The following is an 18,685-nucleotide window of genomic DNA, read 5'->3' as shown; positions in this document are numbered from 1 at the left end:
AATAATATCTGTGATGTTAGGGACCAGGCCCTTATAATATCTGTGATGTTAGGGACCAGACCCTTATAATATCTGTGAGGTTATAGGGCGAAAGGCTCTTTAAAACGTATGATTATGTATGTAAAGAAAGAATGAAGGTAAGAATGAAAGTATATGCACTTATGGTTGTATGAAAGAAATTTAAGAGGTTAAGTATGAAATGTAAGAAGGTATTGTATGATTATGTGATTAACTAGAACTCACTCAGCGTAGCTGACTTTTAGTATGCACGCAGGTGAGTAGAATGAGGCAGGTAGCTTGAGGAGGACACATGACAGAGTTGGACGAAGCTGGCATCTGAAGATTTTGCTATGATGTTTTATTTTAAAAGACTATGTTTTGTTTTTAAATGACTATGAATGCTCGATAAGACAAGAATTATGGTTATGGAATTTAATGGTTTGAATGTTTTTAATGTTCCGCGAATGTTTTAATTAACTATGATATTTAGAACTGCGTTTATGAGTAAATCCAACACGAAAGTAGGGCTACCGGTAACGGGGCCTTACAAGTTGGTATCAGAGCAAAGTTCGAGAGATTTAAGCATCCTATATGCTTAGACTCGAACAGAGAATGGGATTAAAGTAAGAAAGAAAGAAGATGCCAGTTCAAGAATGCCATGTGTCACTCAAGCAAACACAGTAACGGTAAAGTGTATGGATAAATATGTATGTTAATGTTAGCTTGATTGCTAAAGAAAGGATATGTGAATGTTAGGGATAGGATTATTTGATTGATTAACTGTTTAGAATAGAACCAGCACAAATAGACTCATAAGGGGAAGTGTATAGGACATGGAAAGTAACGTGATCAGCTAATCACAATTGGCCACTGTTATTACCTGTTAGCCTTACTATCCTTGTACTAAATAGTTCCTTGAGTGATGATGTTTGTGTTTTCCCTTTTAGAATACGATGGCTGGAACAGGAGGAAATGTGGAAGCGGGAGGTCGAAGACGCGGCAGGCCTCGTCGTGCCCAACGACCTTCGGTAGAAACAGCTTCCGACACCGAAGCTGAAGGAAGCGCAGTTGGAAGAAACCCGGAGAACAACGAAGGAGTCCAACTGGATCCCGTGATTCAAGCAGCTATTGTTCAAGCCGTAGCTACTGCTGTGAAGAATATAACTCCTGGAGGGTCTGCTGGAAGCCGTGAAAGAACTACCGAAGGGGCAGGTGGTGATGGTAGGAAAGATGATGAGAGGGAAAAGGGTGATTCAAGTGAGGTAAGGTATGTGAAAGTTGATGATAGGAAGAGGGGCCGAGGCGGTTGCAACTGTAAGTCCTTCAAAGGTTGTGACCCGCCTAAGCTGACTGGTTTAGGAGACGCAATCGCTACTCTTAAATGGATAACCGCCATGGATAAAATTATCCGCATTAGCGAGTGCCGTCCCGACCAAGCGATAGGTTATGCTACTCAATCATTCGAGGATGAGGCTATGTATTGGTGGGAGAGTGTGGAGCAGAGGAAGACCCGTGAAGAGATCAAAGCGATGAAGTGGGAGGATCTGAATGAGTTAGTGATGAAGAAGTTCTGTGCTGACGCCGAGGTTGAGAGGGCGGAGATGAAGTTCCTGAACTTGAAAGTTGGGACAATGACACATCGTGAGTACACCACCGAGTTCAATCGAATGTCTAGGTTGGTACCCGATATGGTTAACACTGAGGCCAAGAGAATCAAGTGTTATGTGAGGGGATTGCCACAAAAAGTCCGCATGCTAGTCAGGACGAGTAAACCTGCTATTTTCGACTCTGCTGTCGAACTAGCAGAGATGGTTTATGCAGACCTGGCTGCGGATGATATTGTAGTAGAAGGAGAAGAGAAGAAAGATAAGAAGTGGGTTGCTCCTGTTAAGCGACCCGGTACTCAGTTATGGAACTCCAAAGATAAGAAGCAGAAAGTGTGGGAGAAGAGATTGTGTAAGACCTGCGGAAAGATGCATGGTGGTGAGTGTAAGTGGAGTAGGAGTTCTGAGGTTTGTAGCAAATGTGGAAAGACTCGCGGTGGAGAATGCCGGATGTGTGTTATAAGTGTGGGAAGGTAGGGCATTATGCCAATGAGTGCAGTGCGAAGCCAGCATGTTACAAATGTGGCAAGACAGGCCACATGGCGAGAGAGTGCACCGATGGTGAGGCTGGAGGTAGTGGGAAGAAAGATGCTGACCAAGCAAGGCCGAGGACTAGGGCCTACATGTTGACCCAAGAGCAAGCCAAGCAGATTCCCGATGTCGTCACAGGTACGTTTCTAGTAAACGGTATTTCCGCTTCAGTATTGTTTGATTCGAGTGCGAACAAAAGTTTCGTAGCCACGCCGTTTAGTAAATTAGCTAAAATGAAATGTTGTCGAGTGTTCGAAACCTTTATAGTAGAAACCTCTAGTGACACTTCGATTAAAATAATGAAAGTGGTTAAAAATTGTAAGATAGAATTAGAGGGACATGAGTTCCCTGCTACCTTGTTTGTAATGACCTTATGATGGTTCGATGCGGTTTTGGGAATGGATTGGTTGTCTGAGTATGAAGCTCAGATAGTGTGTAAGAGTAGGATAATAAGGTTAAAGTCCTTGGATGGTAGTGCGGTGACGGTTTATGGTGATAAGGAAAGTTATGGGCTTAATGTCATTTCGATGATAAAAGCCGAATGATTGTTAAGGCGAGGGTGTGGTGCCTACCTGGCGTATGTCGTAAACGCTACGGCCGAGTCGAAAGAAATGAAAGATGTTCCTATTGTGTGCGACTACCCAGAAGTATTCCCTGAGGATCTTCCGGGGTTGCCACCGGAGCGAGAGATAGAATTCCAAATAGATTTAGTACCAGGAGCCCAGCCTGTCGCGAAAGCGCCTTACCGTCTAGCGCCATCCGAGATGAAAGAATTAATGTCCCAACTGTAAGAACTCCTCGATAAGGGTTTTATTAGACCAAGTGTTTCCCCGTGGGGCGCACCAGTGTTATTCGTGAAGAAGAAGGACGAAAGCATGAGAATGTGCATAGATTATCGCGAGCTGAACAAGCTTACGGTAAAGAATAGATATCCTTTGCCAAGGATTGACGATCTGTTTGACCAACTGCAAGGTACAAGTTGGTTCTCACGGATAGATCTCAGATCCGGTTACCATCAGCTAAAAGTGAAAGAGGCAGACATCCCTAAAACATCGTTTCGAACGTGGTATGGACACTACGAGTTCCTCGTAATATCATTCGGTCTAACAAATGCTCCCGCAGCATTTATGGACATGATGAATAGGGTGTGTCGGCCCATGTTGGATAAGTCAGTTATTGTTTTCATCGACGATATACTGATTTATTCAAAGAGCGAGTCTGACCATGCCGAGCATCTAAGAGAAGTATTGGAAACTCTGAAGAAAGAGAAGTTGTATGCTAAGTTTATGAAATGCGCGTTCTGGTTGCGAGAAGTGCAATTTCTTGGTCACGTGATAAATTCTGAAGGGATTACCGTGGACCCAGCTAAGATTGAGGCAATAACGAATTGGAAGACTCCACAGAATCCGACTGATATACGAAGCTTCTTAGGGTTAGCTGGCAACTATAGAAGATTCATCGAGGGTTTCTCCAAGAAAGCCGCACCGTTGACCGGTATGACCCGAAAGTCGGTAGTATTCAGTTGGGGAAAGTTTCAAGAAGAAGCCTTTGAGGAATTAAAGAAGAGACTCACGCAAGCTCCAATCCTTGCTCTACCCGATGGTGACGAGGAATTAGTTGTTTGTGCTGATGCCCCGCATCAAGGGCTAGGTTGCGTGTTGATGCAACGAGGGAAGGTGATAGCTTACGCGTCTAGACAGTTGAAAGTCCATGAGAGTACTTATCCGATGCATGATTTAGAGTTAGCAGCTGTAGTGCATGCTCTTAAGATATGGAGGCATTATCTGTACGGTACTAAGTGTACTATCTATACAGATCATAAGAGTTTAAAGTACTTCTTCGAGCAGAAAGAATTGAACATGAGGCAGAGAAGATGGTTGGAGTTGATTAAGGATTATGACTGCGACATTAAGTACTACCCCGGTAAAGCTAACGTGGTCGCTGATGCGCTAAGTCGTAAGAATGAGGAAGTCCTTGCAACAGTAAAGTCATACCAGTTGATCATGAACTCAAGTCTTTTTTGAAGAAATCATCAAGGTGCAGTCAGAGGTGTTAGTAGATGAAGGGTTAGTAAAGAAAGAAAGGATTTATGGCCAGCAAGATGAGTTGATGGAAAACACTCATGGAGTTAAGACTAGGTTTGACCGTGTGTGGATCCCACGCCATGGTGATCTTAGAAGTCGAATCTTAAATGAAGCTTATAAGTCAAGGTACTCAATCCATCCAGGAGCTACTAAGATGTATCAAGATTTAAAAAGAGACTATTGGTGGTCGGGAATGAAGAATGAGGTAGTAGATTATGTCAGTAAGTGCTTAACTTGCTTACAAGTCAAAGCCGAACATCAGAAGCCTTATGGAAAAATGCAGCCTCTAGAGATACCAGAGTGTAAATGGGAACACATCACTATGGATTTCATAACTAAGCTACCTCGTACAACTAAGCATCATGATACCATCTGGGTGATAGTGGACCGTTTGACCAAAAGTGCTCACTTTCTGCCCATACGAGAGGTCATCTCGTCAGAAACGTTAGCAAATTTGTTCATAAAAGAGGTTGTAGCCAAGCATGGAGTGCCATTATCAATCGTGTCTGATAGAGATACTCGATTCACTTCGAGGTTCTGGAAGAAGTTCCATGAAGCTATGAGAACGAGATTGAACATCAGTACGGTGTATCATCCTCAAACAGATGGACAGTCTGAAAGGACGATCCAAACCCTTGAGGATATGCTACGTGCTTGTGTTTTAGACTTTGGAGGAGGTTAGGATGATCATCTGCATCTAGCAGAGTTTTCCTATAACAACAGCTACCATTCAAGTATTGGTGCGCCACCGTTTGAGATGCTTTACGATAGACGATATAGGAACCCGGTGTGTTGGGGAGAGATTGGCCAGAAAGAGATGGGAAGCCTAGAAGTTGTGCAAGAAACCTCTTCGAAGTTCGATCAGATCAAGGCAAGAATGAAAGCTGCTCAAGACAGGCAGAAGTCGTATGCTGATAAACGGCGACGACCGATTGAGTTTAATGTTGGTGACAATGTGATGCTCAAGGTCTCTCCTTGGAAAGGAATTATCCGTTTTAGGAAGAGGGGGAAGTTGAGTCCGAGGTACATTGGACCGTTTAAAATTATAGATCGTGTAGGCGAAGTGGCTTATAAACTAGACTTGCCAGAAGAGTTAGAAGGAATTCATTCAACCTTCCATGTTTCTCATCTGAGAAAATGTCTAGCTGATGACACGTCCCACGTGCCATTAATGGACATTGAGGTTGATGAACAGTTGAACTACATTGAGCAACCGATCGAGATAATTGACCGCAAGGAGAAGCAGCTTTGTCACAAGGTTATACCTTTAGTGAAGGTGATATGGAAGCATCGCAAAGGTCCAGATGCTACTTGGGAAGCGGAGGATGAGATGCGCAAGTTTTACCCAAATTTGTTTATGTAATAGTTAGGTTTCGGGGATGAAACCTTTTTAAGGAGGGAAGACTTGTAACATCCTACTTTCGGTTATTATAATAAAAATAAATTTCGTTATTTCATAGTGGGTCGTTATCGGTTTAGATAAATAGAATACGAGTTGGGCTAGTGTTGGGTAAATGAATATAGGTTATGGACTTGGGTTAGGAAAGAAAGAAGGAAAGACCATGGGCTTAAGCCCATGATCCATAAATATATAAACCCTTAATATCCATTTAATCCTCATTCACACATATTCCATACACCACCCAAAACACACACTTAAGATTTCTCTCTAGTTCTTCCTTATCTCTAGCAGAAATCAAGAAGGAAACCGAGCACCGACCCGAGGTAATGATAGTTTAATATTGTACGAGCCTAAAACGTTAGTTATAGTCGCGTAACGATGAGCCGACACCGTTAAACCGTTTAAATCACAAGATCCAGGTGGAATCGGGTATAAACCGGACCTAAGATGAGTTTAGGGATCACCCTAGCTCAAATCTGGATCAAACGGGACGAAAAACGATGAAAATGGTGGAAGAACGAGTGAGATCTCGTTTTTCCGGCGAAAACGCGGTTTTCCGGCGATGACGGCGCCGGAAAGGCGGCGCCGGAAAAGATAAAGGTGTCTGGGAATGTTCCCTGACCTAACCCTAGTTCGCTAAGGAAACTTAGAGAACTAGAGGGTGATTCTTTAGCTAGTTCGCTAAGGAAACTTAGAGAACTAGAGGGTGATTCTTTAGCTAGTTCGCTAAGGAAACTTAGAGAACTAGAGGGTGATTCTTTAGCTAGTTCGCTAAGGAAACTTAGAGAATCAGAGGGTGATTCTTTAGCGAGTTCGCTAAGGAAACTTAGAGAATTAGAGGGTGATTCTTTAGCTGATTCGCTAAGGGAACTTAGAGAACCAGAGGGTGATTCTTTAGCTGATTCGCATAAGGAAGCCTAACGAACTAGGCTTGATTCTTTATCCGATTCGTTAAGGAAAAGGGAAACGAATTACCCTTGATTCTTTAAGACCATTCGTTAACAAAGATAACGAATTAGAAGGTCTAATTCGCTAAGACCAAAGTAACGAACTGAAGTTTAACAGAAGGACAGAATGGTCCCTGAACTTAGAATGGAATGAATTAATTACAAATAAGCTAGTGATATGGCTAGTAATAGATAATTAATACGAGTAATTGTTATACAGTTAGCCGCGCCCAACTGAAGAAAGGAAAAACAATTAACGGTGAACGTAACCGACTACAGGTGAGTTTCTAGCCCCACTTCTGTGTTATGTTTTCGGGGTTGTGTGAATACTCGATATGTTTGTTAATACACTTATCCTAAGTGATAAGTGTATGCCTTATATGAATGATGTGAAATGTATGAATGATTGCTTGTTAGTACGTAAACGATCTTCGGATATTGCACGTACTGTCAATTTGTAGTGTTACGTATAAGGTAAGTATAATGTATTTGCTTATATGTATGAATGCGATAAAGTTAACAAACGAAGGAAAGGCATGGTTGTATGGTAACGAAGAGGGACCAGACCCTAATAATATCTGTGATGTTAGGGACCAGACCCTAATAATATCTGTGATGTTAGAGACCAGACCCTAATAATATATGTGATGTTAGGGACCATACCCTAATAATATCTGTGATGTTAGGGACCAGACCCTAATAATATCTGTGATGTTAGGGACCAGACCCTTATAATATCTGTGATGTTAGGGACAAGACCCTTATAATATCTGTGAGGTTATAGGGCGAAAGGCTCTTTAAAACGTATGATTATGTATGTAAAGAAAGTATGAAGGTAAGAATGAAAGTATATGCACTTATGTGTGTATGAAAGAAAGTTAAGAGGTTAAGTATGAAATGTAAGAAGGTATTGTATGATTATGTGATTAACTAGAACTCACTCAGCGTAGCTGACTTTTAGTATGCACGCAGGTGAGTAGAATGAGGCAGGTAGCTTGAGGAGGACACATGACATAGTTGGACGAAGCTGGCATCTGAAGATTTTGCTATGATGTTTTATTTTAAAAGACTATGTTTTGTTTTTAAATGACTATGAATGCTCGATAAGACAAGAATTATGGTTATGGAATGTAATGGTTTGAATGTTTTTAATGTTCCGCGAATGTTTTAATTAACTATGATATTTAGAACTGCGTTTATGAGTAAATCCAACACGAAAGTAGGGCTACCGGTAACGGGGCCTTACAAATAGGAATTTTCATTAGGTAAAATTCTATCCAAGAATGATATTCACTTGTTCTTAGCTTATATAAGTTTTGTTCAAAAAGACAAGTAAAGTCATCTAAAAGACATATATCACAAAGTTGTGATTGGGTTAATATTTGTCTTGCCTTTTCAAGCAATTTTTGGTTCTCATGATCTTTATTTGTAAGAAAATCAAGACCTAAGAACATCATATACATGGCATTGATAATTTGATCAAAGAGATCATCCCCATGTAAATCTTCATTCCAAGTTGTTCCTTTAATAAAATCTTGGTCTATTCCTGGGGACTTATGTTCTATTAGTAACAATAAGGCCTTGGCATTGGAAAATTCTTCTGGATTAGACTGGATAATCAGACTAATTTCAGTATTCCATTTGTTGATTGTTTCTTTTCTTTGATTAAAATAAAAAATACAATCAATTTTTATGGTGCCAATTTCAGTTGAACTACCATTATTTTTAACGGAATTAGGTATCCCTTTATGATAGTGTTGGTGCATGATGTCAGTAGTTCAGTATCTTGTCAGACATAGATCTTATTAATTGTGATTCAGTAAAACTGGATTCTCCTATTCTTAAAGGGTTTCCAGTAAAACTGTGTCTAGGTCGGGACACTAGAGGTTGTTTATTACGAGCAATATTAACTGCCCAATCTTCTTGTAACTGTGAAGGTTCAAAAAATTTACTTCCTTCGACAGTTCCAATTTCTGAGAATATATCTTCGATGGTTATACTCTCTTTCTCTTTATACTCAATTGAATGAGTACTATTTGTTAAAGCATACGAAATTAAATAATTAATCGTAAATACTTTATTACCCGGTTCCATAAGGTCGGTTCTTTCACACTGATGTATGAAACTTAATGTTTTATTGAAATCTTTTGAATCTCGATGTAAGGCAAATTTAGGATATATGGTAAACATAAATTTCCATATGCTAAATTTCCTTGTACTGCTCCTAAAAGAGCATCTTGTCTGTTAACAATTCTATTGTCGACTAGAGCCATTTTTATAGGAAAATTAATTCCATCTCTAAATAGTGCTTTTAGAAGAATTTTTACAGCTCCTATATGCACCATGTTCATGGTTCTTCTTAACTCAGGTTTCATAGTCAAAAGTCTTTTTGCTATTTCTCCTTTAGTTAGAAGAGGTAGATATACTTCTCCGGAAGTATCTTTTACATCTACTGAAAGTTCTTCAGTATTGAAGCAGTAGAAAATCTTATTTTTTCTAGAGAAAGCTCTTGAGACTAAACTCTGTAGGTGATTAGGTTGATTAAAAACCGTTTTTGTGTCAAGCTTGAATTTAATCTTGTTAATTTTTTCTTGTTGATTAAAATTAATCATATAATCTGAAGTAAAACCGTTTCATTTTCTCTAAAGTTTATTACTTCGGTTATTTCTTGATTGTTTGATGTTTCACAATCAGTTTCTTTATGATTTATGTTAAAATTCATCTAATTTTTGGATAGAAATCCCATTTTTTTTAAAAACGAGCACGAGGCTCTGATACCAGAATGCGGAAAGTCTGTTATGCCGTTAAGCAATTTATAAAATCGGAAAGTCTGTTATGCCGTTAAGCAATTTATAAATGTCTATTATGCCGTTAAGCAATTTATGAATGTTTGTTAAGCCGTTAAGCAATTTATAAATGTTTGTAAACCATTTTTTGAAAATGGGTTTTATATTCAACATGTTTTGTTTATAGAATTCTTTATCTATGAAAGACATAAAAAAGTCTTCAAATGCATGAAAGTTATCTGACAACTCGTTTATTGATATTGTCTTTGTAAGAGACATGACTAAATTTTTTAATTGAAAAGTTGTTTAACAACTCTTAACAATTCTTTGTTTATTAATTTTTGTAAGACATGTGTATATGTCTTTAGATTCATGAAAGACGTGAAGTCTTTATTTATTTTCTTAGGTTTATTAGGTTCCCAGTGAGAAATCATTTAGTTTCGATAAAGATTAATCGAGTTTTGTTTTGAGAAATCATTTTTTTGTAAAAATGCTTAAGGAGAGATTATAATAATTACTTTTGAAGTAAATTAACAATCATAAAATAAATCATACCTCTTCTTCTTATCCAGCTAAGAGAATCTTTTAAATTTTTCAAGTGACCAAAAATTTGATTTCTCAAAACAAAACTCGATTAATCTTTATCGAAACTAAATGATTTCTCATTGGGAACCTAATAAACCTAAGAAAATAAATAAAGACTTCACGTCTTTCATGAATCTAAAGACATATACACATGTCTTACAAAAATTAATAAAAAAAGAATTGTTAAGAGTTGTTAAACAACTTTTCAATTAAAAAATTTAGCCATGTCTCTTACAAAGACAATATCAATAAACGAGTTGTCAGATAACTTTCATGCATTTGAAGACTTTTTTATGTCTTTCATAGATAAAGAATTCTATAAACAAAACATGTTGAATATAAAACCCATTTTCAAAAAATGGTTTACAAACATTTATAAATTGCTTAACGGCTTAACAAACATTCATAAATTGCTTAACGGCATAATAGACATTTATAAATTGCTTAACGGCATAACAGACTTTCCGATTTTATAAATTGCTTAACGGCATAACAGACTTTCCGCATTTATAAATTGCTTAACGGCATAATAGACTTTCCGCATTCTGGTATCAGAGCCTCGTGCTCGTTTTTTAAAAAAGTGGGAATAGTAACCAAAAAATTAGATCAGTTTTAACATAAATCATAAAGAATCTGATTGTGAAACATCAAACAATCAAGAAATAACCAAAGTAATAAACTTTAGAGAAAATGAAAACGGTTTTACTTCAGATTATATGATTAATTTTAATCAACTAGGAAAAATAACAAGCTTAAATTCAAACTTGACACAAAAACGGTTTTTAATCAACCTAATCACTTACAAAGTTTAGTCTTAATAACTTTCTCTAAAAAAAATAAGATTTTCTACTGCTTCAATACTGAAGAACTTTCAGTAGATATAAAAGATACTTCCGGAGAAGTATATCTACCTCTTCTAACTAAAGGAGAAATAGCAAAAAGACTTTTGACTATGAAACCTGAGTTAAGAAGAACCATGAACATGGTGCATATAGGAGCAGTAAAAATTCTTCTAAAAACACAATTTAGAGATGGAATTAATTTTCTTATAAAAATGGCTATAGTTGACAATAGAATTTTTAACAGACAAGATGCTCTTTTAGGAGCAGTACAAGGAACTTTAGCATATGGAAAATTTATGTTTACCATATATCCTAAATTTTCCTTGCATCGAGATTCAAAAGATTTCGATAAAACATTAAGTTTCATACATCAATGTGAAAGAACCGACCTTATGGAACCGGGTAATAAAGTATTTACGATTAATTATTTAATTTCGTATGCTCTAACAAATAGTACTCATTCAATTGAGTATAAAGAGAAAGAGAGTATAACCATCGAAGATATATTCTCAGAAATTGGAACTGTCGAAGGAAGTAAATTTTCTGAACCTTCACAGTTACAAGAAGATTGGGCAATTAATATTGCTCGTAATAAACAACCTCTAGTGTCCCGACCTAGACACAGTTTTACTGGAAACCCTTTAAGAATAGGAGAATCCAGTTTTACAGAATCACAATTAATAAGATCTATGTCTGAAAAAGTTGACAGATATGGTGAAATTCTTAAGGAAATATGTTGGTGCATTTTGTGACCGTCGCTATGCAATTCTGATCAGCGGCAACGATGTACGAAGTTAGGACAACTTCGCCATAGGCGAAGTTAGAACAACTTCGCCATAGGCAAAGTTGTAACAACTTCTGCCATAGGCGAAGTTAGAACAACTTCGCCTTAGGCGAAGTTGTAACAACTTTGCCTTAGGCGAAGTTGTGACAACTTCGCCTACAGGCCCAAGCCCGTGAAGTTGTTTATATATATATATATATGTGTCTTGGTTAGGTTTGTGAATCCGAAAAGTTAGAGAGTTTTGTGTTACAGTTCATTTGTCTAGAGAGAAACCGAGAGGGAGAGTCGTGTGGGACGGCCCGAGGTAGAGCTTACCTCTTGTCGGCCGTGTTTCTGTTTATGTTCGGTACGTAACGTGTTTGGTTATTATATAAAAGATCTGCAGATGTGTTTATCCCTTCGTGTGTTTGTTCGTGTGTTTGTATGTGTGTAATCGTGTTCTTCGTCTTCTACACCAATAAACGAGTCTAGGAGGATTCCGCACTCCTAGACCTCGTGCGGATCTAGTATCGATCGGCGAAGCCCCCCGGGGGGACTTAAAAGTGGTATCAGAGCCTTAGGCTCTTATGCTATGGTTGGAGATCTGCGTTTTGGTGTTTCTGGCACGTTTCTGATGCGTTTCTGGCCAAATAGCCGCCGCAGGCGAAGTTATGGGGTTCAGGCGAAGTTGTCGCTTAAATTTTAGGGTTTAGGCGAAGATATAAGGTTAAGCGAAGTTATTCACAACTTCGCCTACCTCACAAGTTCGCTTATCTCAGGCGAAGTTATGGACAGGCGAAGTTAAGGAGGGGCGAAGTTGACCTTTAGGCGAAGTTGACTTTCGGCGAAGCCAAAAAAAAAAAAAAGAGTTTTCGTCTGTTTGGCCAGGTGTACACGATTATTGTGAGACCGAAGACGTTGTTTCGTCAACGAGTGAAACTTGTTATCTCTTGGTCTTACGTGTGAACAAATACGTGTCAACTCTGGATATGGAGTTGAGGTTGTGAATGGGATATTGATGGAAACTGGATATTGACACATAGTTGGGTGTTTATGGGAAATGAAATTGTTGTTGTTCGAGGTTGACCAACTGAAGAAAGTCAAATTGAACTGAAGGTTTTCGTCATTACTGGATTGCGGTCAGAGCATATTATTTATGTTATTTTCAAGGCGTTCGAGAATTGGATCCTGAAACGTGATGCTTATTTATTAAAGTGAAAATTCTGGAACAAGTTGGATTTAATCGGGAATTAAAGTGTTTATGTTCTTGATCGTTATCCCTGGTGATTGAAGATGCTTCGGATTAATTAATGGTCATGTGTGTTAGATTCTGTCAAGGTGGTTTTGTGATGAAATTGATCACTTGATGTTGAGTAGTTGAAGATTAAACCTTATCGTATGCCGACGTGTTGGTGAAGTTGTGGAGGGAGCCCAACTTCACGTGTTGGTGAAGTTAGAAGAACTTCACGTGTTGTGAAGTCAGAAGGACTCACGTGATTGGTTGAGATGATCAATTAGGCACGGGGATGCATGCATTTCAAAGACCTCAATCTATATAGTCGGAGAAGCTTACACTGAAGGGGAGATCGGATATGGAAAACGCTGGGTGATTGGTAGATTTGTGAAGCTACAAGACAGTTTCAGACACGGCTGGTTGAAGAGCAAACAGAAGATCATCAGTTAAGAGGGAGTCTGTTGGTGCATGTTTTGTTACAGATGATCTTTTGTGTTTGTTAGAATTGAGAGCAACGGTCAAAGGGGAGTCTGTTGGTGCATTTTGTGACCGTCGCTATGCAATTCTTATCAGCGGAAACGATGTACGAAGTTAGGACAACTTCGCCATAGGCGAAGTTAGAACAAACTTCGCCTTAGGCGAAGTTGTAACAACTTCGCCTACAAGCCCAAGCCCGTGAAGTTGTTTATATATATGTGTGTGTCTGGGTTAGGTTTGTGAATCCAGAAAAGTTAGAGTTTTGAGTGTTAAATTCAATTGTCTAGAGAGAAACCGAGAGGGAGAGTCGTGTGGGACGACCCGAGGTAGAGCTCACCTCGGGTCGGCCGTGTTTCTGTTTACGTTCGGTATGTAACATGGTTTTGATTATTATAAGAGATCTGCAGATGTGTTTATCCCGTTCGTGTGTTTGTTCGTGTCTGTGTTGGTGTGTAATCGTGTTCTTCGTCTTCTACATCATTAAACGAGTCTAGAAGGATTCCGCACTCCTAGACCTCGTGCGGATCTCGTATCGATCAGCGACGCCCCCGAGGCGGGGAACCCACAAAATAGCTGGGAAATGACATCGTCACAGCCAATCCTTAAAAATTTAGAGCTTCTAAATGAAGAAATCATCTCAGAAGAAGCTTCAATACATATTCTTCTTATAAGAATAGAGCAAGTTAGAGTAGATATTATGACAATTCATAAAACAAAAACTCTAAAAATAAAAGCTTTGAAAGAAGAATTTTTGATATTAAAAAGAATATTAATAATCTCAAGGCTAGAAAAGCAATAATTTCTATAGCATGAGTCTAATAAAGATCGAAGAATCGATTAGAGAATTAATCAAAAAGGTAGAAGAATTAACTACCAACGAAGGTCTAGAAGCCATAGCGGCAAAAATTATCAAAGATGTCTCGGACAAAATTGATAAAATTAAAGACGAAACGCCAAAACCCGAAAAACATACAGAAAATACTTCTGAAGAGAAAAAGAGATTTCAAAAATACCCTTTTCCCAATTTTAATGTTGGAAACCCTTCATTAGGAAGTTCTAAAAGTTCAAATGCGTTGGAGTGGCCTTTCGGATCTACCTCAAAAGACTAATAAAAGTCAGATGAGAAATCCTAATCAAAAGATAAATCCAGAAATTTGAATGAATTATTCTAATCTTCAAAATATCTTTTAAAAAATAAACGAGCTATAAAATGACTTAAGCATCCATCATGGGGTAGGCTTAAAAAACGAGATCTTTTGATGCAACAAAAACGAAATTCCGAAAGAGAAATACAAGATCTTCAAAATAATAAAGCTATTTTGTCTTGTAAATAATTGAGTTCTATCACACAAAGATTAGAACAAATTTTTGACGAACAGGTGGAAAATTATTCAGCCGAACAAATACAAGAACTCGTTCAAATGACCTTAAGCGATCAAGAGTGCGAAAAGAAATTTTCTGAAAATAAAAAATTAAAAGAAAAATATTTTCTAGAAAACAAAGAAAACATCTTTGCTATAAAAGAACCAGAAACTGAAGAAGAAAATTCTTCGGAAGAAGAAGTTCCAAAATATAGGATGAATCAATCCAGTGCTGCTTGTAGTAGTAACCGCAAGCCATCCTACAGGAAAGAGAACACAAAATATGAATTCTCTGTGCCCTATCATAAAGGGATACCTAATTCCGATAAAAATAATGGTAGTTCAACTGAAATTGGCACCATAAAAATTGATTGTATTTTTGATTTTAATCAAAGAAAAGAAACAATCGACAAATGGAATACTGAAATTAGTCTAATTATCCAGCCTAATCCAGAAGAATTTTCCAATGCCAAGGCCTTATTGTTACTAATAGAACATAAGTCCGCAGGAATAGTCCAAGATTTTATTAAAGGAACAACTTGGAATGAAGATTTACATGGGGATGATCTCTTTGATCAAATTATCAATGCCATGTATATGATGTTCTTAGGTCTTGATTTTCTTACAAATAAAGATCATGAGAACCAAAAATTGCTTGAAAAGGCAAGACAAATATTAACCCAATCACAACTTTGTGATATATGTCTTTTAGATGACTTTACTTGTCTTTTTGAACAAAACTTATATAAGCTAAGCACAGGTGAATACCATTCTTGGATAGAAGTTTACCTAATGAAAATTCCTATTGTTGGCGAAAATGCTAAAGAACGATGGAATAAAGAAAAGAACGACTTAACAAAGCACTCGCTAGGTTTTGCTACAAGAATTGTTAAAGAAGAAATTGTTGTTTACTGCGATTTTTCCACCAAGCAAAAACAGTTAAAAAGATTTAACAAAAATTGTTGTCATAAAATTACTGATACACCTCAATTATCTTTTGGGTGTAATGAGGATAAAAATAGATATTTCAAAAAGAAATATAAAAGAAAATACAAAACTAAAAGAAGGTTTTGGAAACCAAAGAAAAGAAAATTCATCCCTGGAAAATACTTTTCAAAATAAAAACCTAAGGTTTGTCCCCAAGGAAAAAAGAAAATGTCGTTGCTGGATCTGCGCGGAAGAAGGGCATTATGCCAACGAATGTCCTAATAGACAAAAGTTTCCGGAAAAGGTAAAACTCATTTCTGAAGCAGAAACTGAAGGTTATTATCCTTCCGAAAATATTTTTGATGACTATATGCAGGTATATTCATTTGAAATAACGAATGATTCATCTTCAGACAGTAGCAACAGCTCAAACATTTAGAGATGAATAAATTGCTTATAAATGCGGAAAGTCTCCTTTCGGATTCCTGCTTTGAATTAGCAGTTGTTTCTAGACTTTCGTCATAGAGTGCTATTTTTTCTTGAATAGACTTTAATTCTATAAGAAGAATTTTTTCTTTGAGGCGTAATGCCTTGAGTTCTTCCATGAGATTTTTCTTTTTGTGGAAAAGAATTGTTTATACCAATTTGAGGGGTTTTTAGCTCCTTAAATAGGTGAAAGAAGGTGTGAATAGTTTTCACGTTTATTGAAAGTCTCGTGTCAGGCAGTCAGCCAGCACGTTCTTGGTTTCCTTGAGATGCTCAATGTCGAAAGAATATCTAGAAAACCACATTTGCCATCTGACTAAACGGCCTTGCTTATTATTTCCAGAAATTTTTGTATTAAGGAAATAAGTGAAGTTTTTATTATCTGTCCTTACCAGGAATTTTACCGGATAGACCTTCGTTGGTAGTTAATTCTTCTACCTTTTTGATTAATTCTCTAATCGATTCTTCGATCTTTATTAGACTCATGCTATAGAAATTATTGCTTTTCTAGCCTTGAGATTATTAATATTCTTTTTAATAGCCAAAATTTCTTCTTTCAAAGCTTTTATTTTTAGAGTTTTTGTTTTATGACTTGTCATAATATCTACTCTAACTTGCTCTATTCTTATAAGAAGAATATATATTGAAGCTTCTTCTGAGATGATTCCTTCATTTAGAAGCTCTAAATTTTTAAGGATTGGCTGTGACGATGTCATTTCCCAGCTATTTCCTTAAGAATTTCACCATATCTGTCAACCTTTTCAGACATAGATCTTATTAATTGTGATTCAGTAAAACTGGATTCTCCTATTCTTAAAGGGTTTCCAGTAAAACTGTGTCTAGGTCGGGACACTAGAGGTTGTTTATTACGAGCAATATTAACTGCCCAATCTTCTTGTAACTGTGAAGGTTCAGAAAATTTACTTCCTTCGACAGTTCCAATTTCTGAGAATATATCTTCGATGGTTATACTCTCTTTCTCTTTATACTCAATTGAATGAGTACTATTTGTTAAAGCATACGAAATTAAATAATTAATCGTAAATACTTTATTACCCGGTTCCATAAGGTCGGTTCTTTCACACTGATGTATGAAACTTAATGTTTTATTGAAATCTTTTGAATCTCGATGTAAGGCAAATTTAGGATATATGGTAAACATAAATTTCCATATGCTAAATTTCCTTGTACTGCTCCTAAAAGAGCATCTTGTCTGTTAACAATTCTATTGTCAACTAGAGCCATTTTTATAAGAAAATTAATTCCATCTCTAAATAGTGCTTTTAGAAGAATTTTTACAGCTCCTACATGCACCTCATGGTTCTTCTTAACTCAGGTTTCATAGTCAAAAGTCTTTTTGCTATTTCTCCTTTAGTTAGAAGATGTAGATATACTTCTCCTGAGGTATCTTTTATATCTACTGAAAGTTCTTCAGTATTGAAGCAGTAGAAAATCTTATTTTTTCTAGAGAAAGCCCTTGAGACTAAACTCTATAAGTGACTAGGTTGATTAAAAACCGTTTTAGTGTCAAGCTTGAATTTAAGCTTGTTAATTTTTTCTAGTTGATTAAAATTAATCATATAATTTGAAGTAAAACCGTTTACATTTTCTCAAAATTTTATTACTTCGGTTATTTCTTGATTGTTTGATGTTTCACAATCAATTTCTTTATGATTTATGTTAAAATTCATCTAATTTTTGGATACTAATCCCACTTTTTTTAAAAACGAGCACGAGGCTCTGATACCCAAAAGATAGTTGAGGTGTATCAGTAATTTTATGACAACAATTTTTGTTAAATCTTTTTAACTGTTTTTGCTTGTTGGAAAAATCGCAGTAAACAGCAATTTCTTCTTAAACAATTCTTGTAGCAAAACTTAGCGAGTGCTTTGTTAAGTCGTTCTTTTATTTATTCCATCGTTCTTTAGCTTTTTCGCCAACAATAGGAATTTTCATTAGGTAAACTTCTATCCAAGAATGATATTCACCTGTGCTTAGCTTATATAAGTTTTGTTCAAAAAGACAAGTAAAGTCATCTAAAAGACATATATCACAAAGTTGTGATTGGGTTAATATTTGTCTTGCCTTTTCAAGCAATTTTTGGTTCTCATGATCTGTATTTGTAAGAAAATCAAGACCTAAGAACATCAAATACATGGCATTGATAATTTGATCAAAGAGATCATCCCCATGTAAATCTTCATTCCAAGTTGTTCCTTTAATAAAATCTTGGACTATTCTTGCGGACTTATGTTCTATTAGTAACAATAAGGCCTTGGCATTGGAAAATTCTTATGGATTAGACTGGATAATCAGACTAATTTCAGTATTCCATTTGTCGATTGTTTCTTTTCTTTGATTAAAATCAAAAATACAATCAATTTTTATGGTGCTAATTTCAGTTGAACTACCATTATTTTTATCGGAATTAGGTATCCCTTTATGATAGGTCATAGAGAATTCATATTTTGTGTTCTCTTTCTTGTAGGATGGCTTGCGGTTTATACAATGGACAAAAATGCCCTTCTTAATTCGTCATGCATGACGTTTTTAATCGACATACCCATGTGTTGGGTCCAGTTCCCTGGTGTCTTCATCCGAGTAATAGCTGTAAAGTTGAGAGCTATTATCTTCTTTTGTACTGTCTGGACAGTAT

General features: G+C 36.9%; 1 protein-coding gene across 1 annotated transcript; it reads right to left on the bottom strand.

The window, feature by feature from the left end:
• Positions 1–16,741: 16,741 nt before the first annotated feature.
• On the bottom strand, positions 16,742–17,274 carry LOC143596713 (uncharacterized). The gene is made up of 2 exons (XM_077075424.1): positions 17,221–17,274; positions 16,742–17,113 (listed from the first exon to the last, which is right to left on the bottom strand). Exons 1-2 carry the CDS (start codon positions 17,272–17,274, stop codon positions 16,742–16,744), a joined length of 426 nt encoding a protein of 141 aa, XP_076931539.1.
• Positions 17,275–18,685: the final 1,411 nt, after the last annotated feature.

Source organism: Bidens hawaiensis, unplaced genomic scaffold (genome assembly GCF_021521415.1).
Source record: "Bidens hawaiensis isolate Kalapana, Puna unplaced genomic scaffold, B.hawaiensis_p1.1 tig00001721_1, whole genome shotgun sequence".
NCBI lineage: Eukaryota > Viridiplantae > Streptophyta > Magnoliopsida > Asterales > Asteraceae > Bidens > Bidens hawaiensis.
The sequence above is the reverse complement of the archived record's forward strand: the minus strand, read 5'-3'. Positions and strand labels throughout refer to the sequence as shown.